Below are 15,053 nucleotides of genomic sequence, written 5' to 3'. Positions count from 1 at the left end.
TTTGGGTAGACTTTCACCCACGAGGGGATTGGTAATTTTGGGTGCTTGAATTAGAAACTATTCTTTGCCTTTTCTGTATTGTTTACTAGTTGTATTAAAGTTCCTTCTCATTAAAGTCTTACACGTTTTGTGTTGACGTGGCAGTTGGCAGAACCTATTTAGAGCAGGCAGGTTTGTGGGGTCTGGTGTGCCTTTCCTTGCCCTGTAACAGAATTACCTGTTCTGCTCCCCATCCTGTCTCTGGTGAATCCTCTCACCTCCCGCACCTCTGGCCTACACCCCAGTTCTTGTATGCATAAATAAATAAAATAAATCTTAAAAAAAAGAGCAGATATGGAAAACTAACCACAGCTAAATTAACAGATACATGGTCATCTGCGTGGAGATAAGTTTATTCCTTCCTGCCTATACAAACTTCCTATTTTTAAGAAACAAGTTGTGAAAATTCTAGTCATTTAGATGTAAATAGAATAATAGTTTGAAAGTATGCCTTCATTTTTCTCCTGCCATCTCAGCCTCTGCCCCTTGGTAAACATTGTTAAGAGATTGTTGTGGGCCTCCCCAGTGGCACATCAGTTGAGCGCTGGGCTGTGGAGCTGCCCCGCAACCTCTGCAGCGCCGGTTCAGTCCCGGCCGCTGGCGAGGGTCCCACATGGCACACAGACCTCTCCTGCCTCACCCGCTGCTCCCCTCAGCAGTGTATTTCCTTAGTCTGCCTGTTCTGTGCCCCGCTCTCTGGTGAATTCTCTCACCCTCCCACGCTTCTGACTATACCCAGTGCTTGTATAAATAAATCAATCAATTTAAAAAAAAAAAAAAGATTGTTGTATGTATTCCTCAATCTTTTCCTGTGGGTGTGTCTGCTAAGAGGTTGGGAAAAAAACTAAAAAGATGAATATAATTTGTCTAAAAATATATAAAAATGGTATCAGACATAGCATCTCAGCTTGGAATGCCAGAGATGATGCTGGTGCTGTAAAGAGAGGACGAGCAGAATGACTGCCACAGCCGCTGGGATCTGAACATCAGTCTGAGGGATATTATGCACAAAACCACTAAGCTGCAGCCAGTCTCATTGCTTGAGGTTTCCTTGTAGATCCTTGAGTCAACAGAGCAGTCTAGATTAGAATTGCTAACTTTGAGCTCATGTTTCTGTAATCTTTGGACTCTTCTAGATGTTTTATCCCACCTCCTTTATTGTTATGAATTGCCTTAAGCCATGGCTCCTACTTTCACAGATTTTTCTCACTAGTTCTTGCTTTGGTCACTTAAGATACGGGGCCTTCTCAGCTATCCCTGTAATTCTTGTACCTGCATCAAATCATATGCTACCTTTCTCTGATTCCTTGGTCCTTTCTAAATTCTTCTCAAAGGTGATTATGATGTGTCGGTGTAGGTTTGTCAGTTGTAGCAAATATATCAAGCAGGTGGGAGATAGTGATAATGGGGGAGGTTATGCATATGTGGGAGAAGAGGGTGTATAGGAAATTCTTGATCCTTTCCCTTAAATTGCTAAACGTAAGCTCTTAGTGAAAGTAGTATCTGGCTCTATACTTAGAAATTTAGTTGGTCTGGATTGGAGCCTGAGAATCTGGTTTTCTTTTTTAATAGACTTTTAGAGTTGGTATTTTAAAGTAAGTTTCACAGCTATTCGAATGCACATCCAAACTAGAGTTACTAGTCTAAGTATGTCACCACTCAGTCTGCTGAGTTCCTACAAGTCTTCCCCCAGGTACCCTTGCTGTGCTATTTGGAGTTATCCATACCTGCCACACCACTATACCCATTTGCATCCCACCCTCTCCCCGGAAACCCCATTCACCAATCTGGAGAACCACAACCATTCAAATCTTCGCCAGGCACATAACTTTTTGTTACCTTCTGAACACATTTTATGGTCACCTCTTTTGAATGTACCTATACCATACTTACTATATGTATTTTTGTTTGAATCCATGTCTGCCCCACCACTACTCTGAAAACTTAGGAAGTGTTTTATTCATCTTTTTTGTTCTGTTTATCTTGTACTTTGTCAACTTTAATTCAAATTCACTGCCAAACAAATGCACAAAGCTGGTTATCATGTATAAACTCTGCCTTAAAATTTTAAAGTATGTTTTTTATTCAAAGTGCATTTATTGCTTGCTAAAATACTAAATCTCCACTTTTGTTCCTTCTTAAGAGTGCACATTCTTCATGTCTTAGCCTATGGAACAGAACTCTGGCTAAAAGATAAAAATATGGTCTCCCAGCAGACAGCTGTGTCACCCGAAGTCATTTAATTTCTCTGGGATTCTGTTCCTCATCTGTGTGCTAATCCCTACATACCAGTAACACTTCAAAGACCATTTCCCTGTTAAAAACAAGAGTATGACGGCGGAGTGATTATAGAAATGAAACACATCAAGTTTTACCACAACTTTAATTATCAAAACAATTTCAATTTTTGCCGCTGTTAAGTGGCAACCACAACAGCCCTGAGGTAAATATGAATTTGTGACAAAATGTTTCATCCATTATACCAAATTGCCAACAATTTTGACAATTATCTTTCAGAAAATTTTCCCAAAATTCTAAGTATGCAAATTGGAGGTTAACTCTAAGCATGCATGATTATCTTGTTTCATTGTATCTTATTGTCAGCAAAAGAATGAAGAGTTCAGATCTGACCAACATGTTACACTGAATAGAAGAATTTTTTCCTCCCTACCCCTAAGATGCTTATAAGCACAACCAAAGGGCCAAGGAAATCATAGGTGGTTTGCTGTTTTGTGGAGCATAAAGCACAAAAGCCTATCCATATAAGAAATAAGAGAATCTGAAATTAGGCCAATCCCAATGAGGCATCTTGAATCCTAAAAAAAAAAAAAAAAAAAAAAAAGTGGCTTATTAGCAAATAAATTTGGCTTATTTGGATTACATATCACACCATCAGATTTTTCTAACTTCTGCTATGTAAATCTCTGTTTGTGAAAGAAATAGCTGCAGACACTTTTCCAGACCATTACAAAGAGCATATCCCATTAGTTTATTCAGTTGGTTCTTCCACAGCCTGAGAGGAAAGAGTGCTGATATTAAAGTCTAGATCCTGGCTCCACCCTTAGTAACTGGATGACTGTGAGCATTCACCCAGCCTCTCTGATGGACTCTAAATTAATTTCCTTGTCTTAGAATGTGATTTAAAAAAAAAAAAAATGTGACAGAGATGTAACATGTTTTCAGTACCCACGTAAGGTACAATTTCATTGAAAAGCTGGCTTTTCTACCTTTTAAAATTTAATTAAAAATACTTTTTTTTTGAGATAATAGTTTACAATACTGGATATGATTTAGAAGTAGAGGTTCACACCTCCCTCTTAAGTTACATGTTACCACTCCATACCCACCACCAAAGTACCCATACTCCTCCACCACAGTCCACTGGGCCCACTTCCCCCTATACTCACATCTCCTACCCTCCTCTTCTGGCAGCCTCAAATTCTACAGTCAGATTTCTGGGGTTTGTTCCTTAGTTTTGTTTCTTTATATTACACATGAGTGAAAACACCTGTTATTTGTCTTGCTCCTTCTGATTTATTTTGCTTGCCACAATCTCCTCCAGTTCCATTCATAAGGCAGTGTTCATTTTTAAAGACCCAGAGATGCTCAGTGTAGAAATGGCACAAGATCAAACTCTCGCAGGTGGATAGAGGACTGCCTCTATCTAGTCCCACCGTAATGGCAGCTCCTCTGCACTTCCTTTAGAGAGTCAGTGATGCTGGCAGAGGCACACTTGGGGCCATACCTTCCCTCATGCCACTCAGTAAGACTCTCCTCTGCCTTCTGAAATGCTACTCCCGTTAATGTCCTCGATAGAATGAGTGTTCCATTAGAGCTATAAATAATCCCCAGAAGAGTAAAACAGGAAAAGCATTTTTTTTTTTTTAAGATTAGAAACTCACCTCCATCATTTGATTAGTTGGCAGGATCTATAAAAAAAAAAAAAATGGAGAAAGAAAAATAGTAAATTTTACTTTAAAAACACTATGTATTAGCAAATGTCTTAAACTGTTATAAACTAGGCTGGAATAGCGGGCTGGTCCTAAGTATGTTCCTTGTTTAGACCCGCTCCTTAGGCCCATCCCTATCTACTAGCCTCAGATCTCAATCCAGCCAGAGTACTGTAACTGCTTCCTGTCCTCATTACTGTTTCAGAGACAATGCTGTGCAAAGGTCTCTTAGAAATGCCAATAATCTGGGCTTTAATAACATTCCCTAACAATCCCACTATGCAGATTTTATCAAAGCAGCTTTATACTATGGCTGTATTCAAATATAATTGTCAGCCCTTAAGGAAAAACTTGAAAACTCACCCCACTTAACTACCATGGGCTCCTTGAGAGTTTCATGGCTCACGCGGCAAGTATATTCATCTTTTCCATCAGGAGTGAAGCTGGAGTGGACCAGAAGATAAAAAGACCAGTCCTTACTGAAAGACAAGTCTGATTGCTCTGAATCCATTTTCTCTCCATTCTTAAACAATTCGATGGTAATAGGAGCAGGATGGAATCCAGACACGTAGCAATTCAGGAAATTGGGCTTTCCAATCTCTAATGGGTTACGTGAGTACACTTGAACTTTTGGTTGACCTAAGGAACAGCAGGGAAAGACAAATGAAAATTGCCTGATTATTTCACTTGCAGTTACCTTGATCTAAATCTGTATCAGGAACCAAATACTTAAATTTGGTCATCTACTTTTCCCAATTCCATTTCTACTCTAACCAAATGAGCTTCTACTTTTTCAAAGGCTACCTCCATTTCAAAAAGTAAACCATGACTTAGTAGCTTTCTCGCATAATTCCCTTCTAATATATGCCTTTTTGTTTTTAGCAGGTTTCTAGTAGTTTCTTCTGTACTTAGAGATTGTGCATGTCTTTTTTTTTTTTAAGATTTATTTATTTATGCATACAACAGCTGGGGTACAGGCCAGAGATGCAGAGGTGTGCGAGAGGATTCACCAGAGACAGAGTGGGGAACAGAACAGGCAGACTGACTGAAATACACTGCTGAGGGGAGCAGCGGGCAAGTCAGGAGAGGTCTGCTGCAACATGTGGGTAGCTCCCTGGCCAGGGATTGAACTCGTGTACAGTGGCTGCGGATTGCTTCATAGGCTGCATCTTAACCCCTTGTGCCACCAGGGAGGCCCCCTATGCATGTCTTTAAGAATCTTTCTCTGGCAGTTCCCAAAACTTTTGATGGTTTCTCGGCACCCATAGAATTCCTTAACACCTCACTTAAGAGTCTACATGATTGGCCTTCATACTACTTTTCATACTTCGTTTTTCACTTCACATACCCTCTCACCTATCTAAATTCCCATTAGTATTAAGTGTCTAGTACAAAATCTGTGAGTTAATTGCTTTCTAAGTTAATGGCACTGGTTGTTGCTGATGTTTACTTCTTTATTCAGGTTCTGTAAGAAAGTCAACCCAGACTATGTCTTACAGAAATGCCACCTTTTTAACCTGCCAAATCAGAGTTTATACACTGAATCTCTGATTTTTGTACCTGAGTTCATGCACTAGAAAACAACAAAAAAATTTTAAATGGCTATAGAAGCTGGCAAATGAAGTGTTGCTGCCACCAAATAAACAGATTTACACTAATACATGTGTGTAATTCACTTCTAAGTAAACATATATTTAGAGGACCTGATTACCAGACATCAAATCCTCCTCCATGTAAGGGGGTAGCAAGGAGAAAAAAGTACCTGGCCACTCTGATTAGAGATAGCTGTCTAAACACCCTATCATTTAAGGAAAGGTCACCAGTCCCACCAAGAGTTGGGCCAGGGATCCCAATGAAGCCCTGATTATTTTTTCATTAAGTTAAAAGTGAAGATACATCAAAAAGTTCTTTGTATTTGAGATTCTTATAGTCAGAATTTCACAAATGCCTGAGTTTCAGAGCTCAGGTTTATCCTGCCTGGAATTTTCTCTTTGAAGGAATGAGGTAAGATTCTCCAAGAACATCACAATATCTCTTCTAAGAGGAGACAAGTAAGACAGGTCTGAGTTTGAATCTGGGCTCAACCACTCACCAACTTTGTGACTTTGGGATATAGTTAACTTGAGTTTCTGAAGTCTCACCGAAAAATTAAATTATGCCCACAAAAAAACAAAACCCACACATGGAAAACAGACATCCAGAGGCAAACACTATTACCCGTTTCTGTGAATCTTCCAGTGGTGCCTTTATGTGTGTCATGTATTACTAATTTGTAATTTTTCAATTTCCATTAAAAAAAAATGTCGGGGCCTCCCTGGTGGTGCAAGGGGTTAAGCACAGCACTATGAAGCTATCTGCAACCTCTGCAGCGCAAGTTCATCCCCAGCAGGCCTGGGAGCAACCCAAATGGCACAGCAGACCTCTCCTGCCTCTAAGGACAGACAGCCTTGGTAACCATTTTAAATATTTACTTTTTTTTTTTTTAAGATAGATTGATTGATTGATTTATACAAGCGCTGGGTACAGTCAGAAGCATGGGAGGGTGAGAGGATTCACCAGAGACAGAGTGGGGAACAGAACAGGCAGACCGACGAAATACACTGCTGAGGGGAGCAGCGGGCGTGGCAGGAGAGGTCTGCGCGCCAAGTGGGACCCTCGCCGGTGATCGAACCAGCGCAACAGAGGCTGTGGGCAGCTTCGCAGCCCAGCGCTCAACCGCTGCGCCACCAGGGGAGGCCCAGACTTGGTAACCATCTTGATGGCCCCGGGTCACTGGTTTTACAACTTCCCTTACCGAGAAACCTTTGCCTTTTCAAAACTGAAAGTAGAAGCTCAGTTCATGTTGGGGAGAAAAAAACAGGCTAGGAGCCAAGAGTCAAAAGTCGTGGGTGGGGATGGGGTGGGGGTGGGGGTGGGGTGGGGTGGGGTGGGGGGGCGGCTGCGGGCGGAGGCTACAGGAACCCATGGCGGCCCAGCTTGCTCCTGAGAATCACAGAGGAAGGTGAGATGATGATTCTGAAAAAGCGCATGAATGACAGTCAAAAGGCTCCCACCCCTGCAAAATGCCCTGGTCAGGCCCCATCGTCCACCATTGACCCCCAGTGTGATTTAGTTACTTAAACTCGTGGTGCCTCCGTGTCCTCATTCGTGAGATGTTCATAACGCCACGTTTTTTTGTTTTTTTGTTTTTTTTACATCGTAGGCGCATTTCAGAATTAAATGACAAAAGGCACATAACTTCCCCAACACAGGCGCTGTCGACAGCAGGTAGTTCTCGTGATTGTTACTAAAATCGACATACGATGGGAAGCATTCTACATACAGCGCGTGCAGATTCATCGCTCTATTTCGTCCCCTATTTGTGGGGTAGTGAGGAGGGGCGAGCGAGCCAGGGTGGGGGCCGCTGGAGGAATCCGCAGCCCCCCAGGCGCGAGGGAAGCAGAGTGGCCGCGCCCCGGCGTCTCCACCGAAGCCCAAACCTTCGCCTCTACCGCTCCAGACGCACCCCGCGCGCCCGGAGCAGGACCCCGGAGCGGGACCCCCGGAGCGGGATCCCCCGAAGCGCCCCCCAGCAGCGTCCAGGGAGTGAGCGCGCGCATGGAAGAGCGAAAGAGAAACCGTCCTCCACTTTGGTCGCTCTTACCAACACCCTCAAACTTTGTCCCGACTTACTCGTCTTGGGAATGCGAGCCGACTCCCCTGTCCCGGCTCCCGGAGAGGGGGGGACACTCAGCTCGCGTCCCGGGCGCACACCCGCCCCTCGCTCCCCGGCCACCCCACGGTCTCCCCACGCCGGGTCCCGGGGGAAGAAGGAAGTGGGGGGCTGGGGTCGGTTGTTACAAAGGCAGCGAATGCCAAACGTGCCAAAGCGAGCACGGGGACGGGTAAGGCAGGTCAGTGGAGACGAGGACACTTACGCTTGGCGGCTTCCAGGCTGCACACGGCCAGCAGAGCCAGCAGGACGAAGGTAGCGGCGCGCGCCATCCTGACCTCCCGAGGACTGAGGCTGCACTGAGCGCGCAGCCCCGCGCCCGCTCTTATAGCCCGAGCGCGCACGGCCAATGAGAACGCGGCCCGCAGAGGCCGTCACTAGTATCCGGGTGGCCAGGGCCGCGCCAGGTTAGCAAAAGGGACTTTCCCCATTTCAGTTTCGCTTTCCTATAGTCTCGTGATGCTTGCGACGGCTGGCGCGGGGTGGGTTCGCCCCTGGTGTATCTCCGCCCTCGGGTCTGTGGTCCCCACCCTGCCTTGGGCGGGCGCTGCCGCTCCTAGAACGGACGCGGCTTGGTCTCGCCCCCTGGACACACCCTGGTATGGTTTTGCGAACCAGCGCCAGGCATGGGGCAGGCCACTTGCTTGCCAGGCGCCGGAGTGCGTCGCCTAGGACCTGCAGTTGTCAGTCAAAAACGCAAGCCCAGAAATAGAGTGTTAAACCGAGAATGAATGTCAGGCAGTTTAAGAACTTCGCTTAATAATTTACCGGAATTAGAATTAGACTGGAGGGTTTCCAAGCTCTTTAGTCAGGGATAATTGTCCCAAAACCTCAAGCCCTCCAGGAGAAAGTTAAGGCATCGTCTAGACACGTGGATGATAAAAGGCATGTTAAAAAAAAAAAGCACAGGGCCTCCCCGGTGGCGCAGCGGTTGAACATTGGGTTGCGAAGCTGCCCGCGGCCTCTGCGGCGCCGGTTCGATCCCCGGCTGCTCCCCGGCTGCTCCCCGGCCACCGGAGGAGGGTCCCACATGGCGCGCAGACCTCTCCTGCCGCCCGCTGCTCCCCTCAGCAGTGTACTTCGGTCCTTCTGCCTGCTCTGCTCCCCGCTCTGGCTCTGGTGAATTCTCTCACCCTCCCGTGCTTCTGACTGTACCCAGTGCTTGTATAAATAAATAAAATAAATCTTAAAAAAAAAAAATGCATTAAAAAAAAAATTAAAAAAAAAAAAAAAAAAAAAAAAAAAAAAAAAGCACAACTCCTTGGGCAAACAGTTTGACAGGACTTTCTTGCTACTTGAATCCCTTCAGGGAAAAGTTTCCTTTTGGAAAGCTCAGTTCCAAGGAAGTTCTCCTTGTATCTTCCCGTTTTTATATTGCAACATTACAGTTATTTAGATAATTTCCTTTATTTATCTTTGTTGATCTATTGGGGGGGCAGTAACTGTTTAGAACTTCAGAGTTCAGAACTCTTAAGGTACATCATTCTCTTGAAATTACCGCACCAGAATGGTGCTTCATTCCTGGCAGGTATCTGGTAAATGTAATTGATTAGTCAATGAACAGCAGGTGAATAGTAAACAAACTCTAGGAATTATCCCACTACTTTTTAATGCATAGGGAAAATAGACTAAGAGTCTAGGACTCAGACTTTAGCCTGATTCCATTGGCATTCATACTTTAGACACTTAGAAAATAAAGGACTTGGCAATTTTAGTAAGAATTGGATTGTGTCTGCCCTGGGCCCAAAGACGTTGTACCTACTATGAGTCTATGATAATGATAGACTCTTTAAAAAAACATATACTACAGAAATGCCATTAAAAAGAAAACACAGAGACTGTGGGACAGAATTGAGAGCCCAGAAATAAGCCCACACTTACATGTACAGCTAATCCTACAACAAAGGAGCCAAGTGTACACATTGGAGAGAAAAGAAGTCCCTTCAACAAATGATGCTGAGAAAACTGAACAACCACATGCAAAAGAATGAAACTAGACCACCATCTCACACCATATACCAAAAAAATTAGCTAAAAATTAATTAACAACTTGGATGTAAGACCTAAAACTAATGGGGTAGTGTTCAGGAAAAAGGGAAGTTCCAGGTTCCCTGCCCCCAGGGAGCTGAGTAGGGAGGAGAAGAAGCTACAGAGCTGACTGAGAAGGGAGGAAGCAAAATGGAGAATCAGAATGAAACCTGGAGGAGGCACGTGGAGCAGAGAGACAAGTGAAGAAATTGCGCTTCCCTTTTGGTCCTGGACTGGTTGAAACAGATGTGGGTGAGAGACCTGTGGGGAGGGTCACAATGTCCGCTTTTATCCTGATTTTGATTTTGCTCTTTTCCTCCCAGACTTATCTCTGACCCTTTTCTATGGGTCAGAAGGTGCTATAGACTTGTGGCAGGCTTTTGGGCCCTGCTCTGGGCCAATCCCATTTGGGTAGACTTTTACCCATGAGGGGACGGGTAACTTTGGATGCTTGATTTAGAAACTATATTCCTTGTCTTTTCTGTATTGTTCACTAATTGTCTTAAAGTTACTTTCCATTAAAGATAATTGTGTTTTGTCTTGATGCCATGGATGGCAGAACCTATTTACAGTGGGCAGGTTTGGGGGTTTTGTGGTGTCCCTCTCCCTGCCCTGTAACAAAACCATAAAAAACATAGAAGAAAATACAGGGAAAAAACTCATTGACTTCAATGATGTCTTTGTGGAGTCATTTTCAGTAGCATGAAAAACAAAAGAGACTACATCAAACCAAAAAGTTTCTGCACAGTGAAAGAAACTATCACAAAACAAAAGACACCCTACAGAATGGGAGAAAATATTCATACACCATGTATCTGACCAGGGGCTGAAAGGCAAGATTTACAAAGAACTCATACAACTCAACAACAACAACAAAAAAAAAAATTTTAAAAATCAGCAGAAGAACCAGAAACATTAATTCAAAAGGGTACCTGCACTCCTATGTTTATAGCAGCACTGTTTACAATAGCTAAACTTTGGAAACAACCCAAATGCCCAAAAATAGATGACTGGATCAAGAAGCTGTGGTACATATACACAATGGAATATTACTCAGCATTCAGAAAAGATAAACACATGCAATTTGCAGCAACATGGATGGCGCTGGAAGGGATCATGCTCAGCAAAATAAGCCAGAAAGAAAAAGAAAAATACCGGATGGTCTCACTCATAGCAGGAATCTAGAAAACCTAAATAAGGGACCAGGAAAAAGAATAGCTATAAGAAAAAAAAAATCAAAATCAACAAGCAACTATGAACTAGAGACACACTATGGGGGGTGGGGGGAGGAGAGATAGGGGACAAAATAAGGGGGGTGCAATTGTATGGGGAATATAAAAATAAAATTAAAAAAATTAGCAGAAGAGCTAAATAGGCACTTCTTCAAAGTGGACGTACAAATGCCAACGGGCATATGAGAACATATTCACCATCACTTGCCATCAGGGAAATGTAAGTCAAAACCACACTGAGATACTATCTCTCACCTGTGAGATGGCCCATATCAAAAAGACCAGACAACAAATGTTGGCAACAGTATGGAGAAAAAAGAACTTTCATACATTGTTGGTGGGATTGCAGACTGATGTAGCCCCTATGAAAGATATTATGGAGGTGTCTCAAAATATTAAAAATAGATCTATCATATGATCCAGCAATTCTACTCCTTGGTATCCATCCAAAGAATGCAAAAACACTAATTTGAAGGGATATGTACACTCCTGTATATATATTGCACTATTTACAATACCCAAGCAATGAAAACACCCTAAGTGCCCAAGGACAGATGAGTGGATTAAGATGTGGTACGTATACACAACAGAACACTACTCAGATATAAAAAAGAAAAACTTGCCATTTGCAACAACATGGATGGAACTGCTAAGTGAAATAAGTCAGAAGGAGAAAGACAAATACTGGATGCTATTTGTCTAACATGTAATATGGAGAAGCAAAACAAAGGGTCAGACAGAACCAAACCAATAACAAACCTTAGAAATTAGACTGTAGAACAGAGGCTACCAGAGAATTAGGGTGGGAGGGGTGGTGAGCAAAGTTGGGGAGGGTGCCCAGTGGACTATGGTGGGGATTTTGTGCCTTGGAGGGGGTGTGATGTGGCAACATATTCTGAAGAGTGATCCTGTACCTCTGAATCATTTATAGTGATATAAAGCAGTGTTCACATCAATCAGAAATAAACAAAAGATGCTGCTGTCACATGGTGGCTGTCTTTTCAGAGTGGAATAGTGAGAAGAGGAAGCGAACCATGGCGGTGGGGAGAAACGGAGATCTTAGAAATCACCACAGTTTTCAGTTGAAGGGGGGTGGGTTGTGCTTCCCCAAGGAGTGGAATAAATGTTTTCTGGATTTCTTTTACATATTTGGAAGCTTTTTAATAATTCCTATTGTGGAGGACATGTTTAAATCAGAGAAAATAGAATAATTTCCACAGACCTAATGTAATGAAATAATGTGCAGAGAGAGCCACTTACAATTCGTAGGTATTGCAAGTGTTCTATAATATTTAATAAGTATACTATACTTATTAAATATTATTTACTACTACCAGCTCAATCTGTAACTATTGAAATCTAAAAATTATTGTTATTCATAAAGTTATGATCAAAGATACTCCTGCCCTTCCTAATTTTTTTAAAAGATTTTATTATTTATTTATGCATACAAGAACTGGGGTATAGTCCATAGGTGCAGGCTGTGAGGGGTTTCACCAGAGACAGAGTGGGGAGCAGAACAGGCAGATCTACTGAAATACACTGCTGAGGGGAGCAGCAGGCGAGAGAGGAGAGTCTGCTGGGCCTCATGTGGGTCACCTCCTGGCCGGGGATCGAACTTGAGCTGCGGTAGTTGCGGATTGCTTCACAGTCCTGACCCTAAACCCCTTGTGCCACCAGGGAGGCCCCCTGCCTTTCCTAATTTGTTTTTGTTCGTTCGTTTAAAATTCCTAAGGCCTGAAGTGTTAGTGTTAAATTGTTTTCTAGTGCCTGGGAGTAAAGGGCAGCTGTACTAGAGGGGACTATTTTTCATCCTAAATTCCTTATTCACTATATCTCAGAAAAGCACTATACTTAAAATTCATTAAATATAGATTCTGACTTAGTCACTTAGAAAACCAATTTTAAAATGCAATGAAGATAGAAATCAGTATAGTTTTCAGTTTTCTGTGTTTGGGGAACTCTTAGATTTTTTCTGGGGACTCTCCACTTCACAGGCTTGTGTGCAATAACCTTTGCTCTCTGTCAACTGCCTGTTTGTATCGGGAAAATCCTATAAACTTGTGGTGAAGACCATCAAGCAGTCCAGAAGAATACAATCTTAATTTCTCTCAAGTCCTCCCAGTAGTAACCAGAGTTTAAAGTACTTTTCACTTATAATTACAAGCACGAAACATGAGTGCAAGGCCGTTGTAAAAACACAAACAATAAGAGGTCTACTGAAAGCGAAAGCTCATTTAGACAACGCCCTGCTCACTTCCTTTCAGGAACCACTGGTAAGGTTGGTGCCTACCTCTCTGTGGATATATTTTGTATACAGTTTGGAAGGTGGGGAATTTTTACAGTTACAACTACAAAGACTACTGTAATTTGTTTGGCACACAGCACTCACTAAAATGATAAAAGGAATCAGGGGCGGCATCAGTTGTCAGCTTGGAGGGAGAAAAGGGTTAGGTAAATGCTGAAGTCCAACAAGGTGGTGGGCTTAGGAACACTGGGCCATGGCCAGGGCTCCATCTCTGGGGAATGCTGCACCCAGTGACTAATTTACTGCCACAACTTCCTCTCACAAGTGTTTCCCCCCTCGTAAGTCTTTGAGTCTGCATCTCAATTTGTAATGAAAACTACAGAGTTCTAGCTTGAATTTTTGATTCTGCATTGGATTCTATGCAGCAATATTAAAAATTAAGACTCAGGCATGCTCGTGTGTGGTCCCTGCAGGGAGTACAGGCATTCAGAGCACTGAAGACTTGGAAGGAGGGCTCCCCCGCAGGAAAGCAAGCAGCATCTCTGCAGAGATGGGGTCTCAAGCTTGGTCAGAACTGACAGAACTGACAGCTTCCTTCCCCACCCTTTTTTTTTTTAAAAAAGATTTATTTGTTTATGCATACAAGAACTGGGGTACAGGCCAAAGATGAGGGGGGGAGTGAGAGGATTCACCAGAGACAGAGTGGGGAGCAGAACAGGCAGCTCGACTGAAATACACTGCTGAGGGGAGCAGTGGGCAAGTCAGGAGAGGTCTGTGGTGCCATGTGGGTCCCCTCCCTGGCTGGGGATTGAACTCATAGCAGTGGCTGCGGATAGCTTCATAGTGCTGCATTTTAACCCCTGGCACCACCAAGGAGGCCCCTTCCCCTTTTTTGCCCCCAGATTGAAGAGACTCCAACAGCCCTGTCCCTCCCGCCACTCCTAACTTGGGACCCAGAGAGGGAAAGACAGTGATGCTCCCCATCTCGGAGATTCCCTAGAAAGGACACCCCTCTGCTCGACAGCCTGCCTCCACCTTCCCCTCAGCCTGCCTTCCACTGGAGTCTCTGGTAAATGCAAATGCTGCGGCCAGAGGGAGATGCGACTGCAGAGGAATGTCCAGCAATCTCCAGCATGCAACATGCTGGCTTTGGAAATGGAAGAAGGGGTACAGCTATGAGTCCAGGAAAGCGGGAGACCTCTAGAAGATAGAAGAGGTAAGAAAGGAGGATTCTCCCTAGACTCTCCAGAAGAAAGCAGACTGCCTTTTTTTCCCTTTTCCTGCCTTCATTTTAATCTCATGAGACTTGTGTTGGATTTATACCTCACAAAGCTATAGGGTCATAAATTGTGTTATTTTAAGCAAGTGGTGATTTGTTAGCAAGAAAAAAACAATTCATTCCCCCTTTACAGAATCATGCACATTTGGATCAGTATAAATATTTGCCTTTTAAGCATCAAGTTTCCATACAGAGCATATTGGGTATGCGCATGTTTGAGGGAGGGGCTGTTCTTAGCCCATAGATAGTACGAGTAAGATTTGCTATGGCTTGGCTTGGTCAGGAGCCTTGGTCCTCCCCCTCCATCACTGTACTCACTGAGCTAGATTAGCCCCAGTTGGCACTACCATTCCGGTACTATTTCACAGAACTCCACATGCCAGTGGGCCAAACCACTGCTACTCTACCTGTTCTTTTTTTTTTTTTTTTTTTTTTAAGATTTATTTATTTATTTATTTATACAAGCACTGGGGACAGTCAGAAGCGCGGGAGGGTGAGAGAATTCACCAGAGCCAGAACGGGGAACAGAACAGGCAGAAGGACCGAAGTACACTGCTGAGGGGAG

At 43.6% G+C, this 15,053-nt stretch overlaps 1 protein-coding gene across 1 annotated transcript; it reads right to left on the bottom strand.

The window, feature by feature from the left end:
• Positions 1 to 2,384: 2,384 nt before the first annotated feature.
• B2M (beta-2-microglobulin) lies at positions 2,385 to 8,011 on the bottom strand. Its single transcript, XM_037502394.2, has 4 exons — positions 7,907 to 8,011; positions 4,353 to 4,628; positions 3,942 to 3,968; positions 2,385 to 2,855 (listed from the first exon to the last, which is right to left on the bottom strand). The coding sequence occupies exons 1-3, from the start codon at positions 7,971 to 7,973 to the stop codon at positions 3,955 to 3,957; spliced, it is 357 nt and encodes a 118-aa protein (XP_037358291.1). The 5' UTR covers positions 7,974 to 8,011; the 3' UTR covers positions 2,385 to 2,855; positions 3,942 to 3,954.
• Positions 8,012 to 15,053: the final 7,042 nt, after the last annotated feature.

The sequence above is a fragment of the Talpa occidentalis genome, unplaced genomic scaffold (assembly GCF_014898055.3).
Source record: "Talpa occidentalis isolate TD23 unplaced genomic scaffold, MPIMG_talOcc4v2.1 talOcc4.11, whole genome shotgun sequence".
NCBI classification, from domain to species: Eukaryota; Metazoa; Chordata; class Mammalia; order Eulipotyphla; family Talpidae; genus Talpa; species Talpa occidentalis.
The sequence above is the reverse complement of the archived record's forward strand: the minus strand, read 5'-3'. Positions and strand labels throughout refer to the sequence as shown.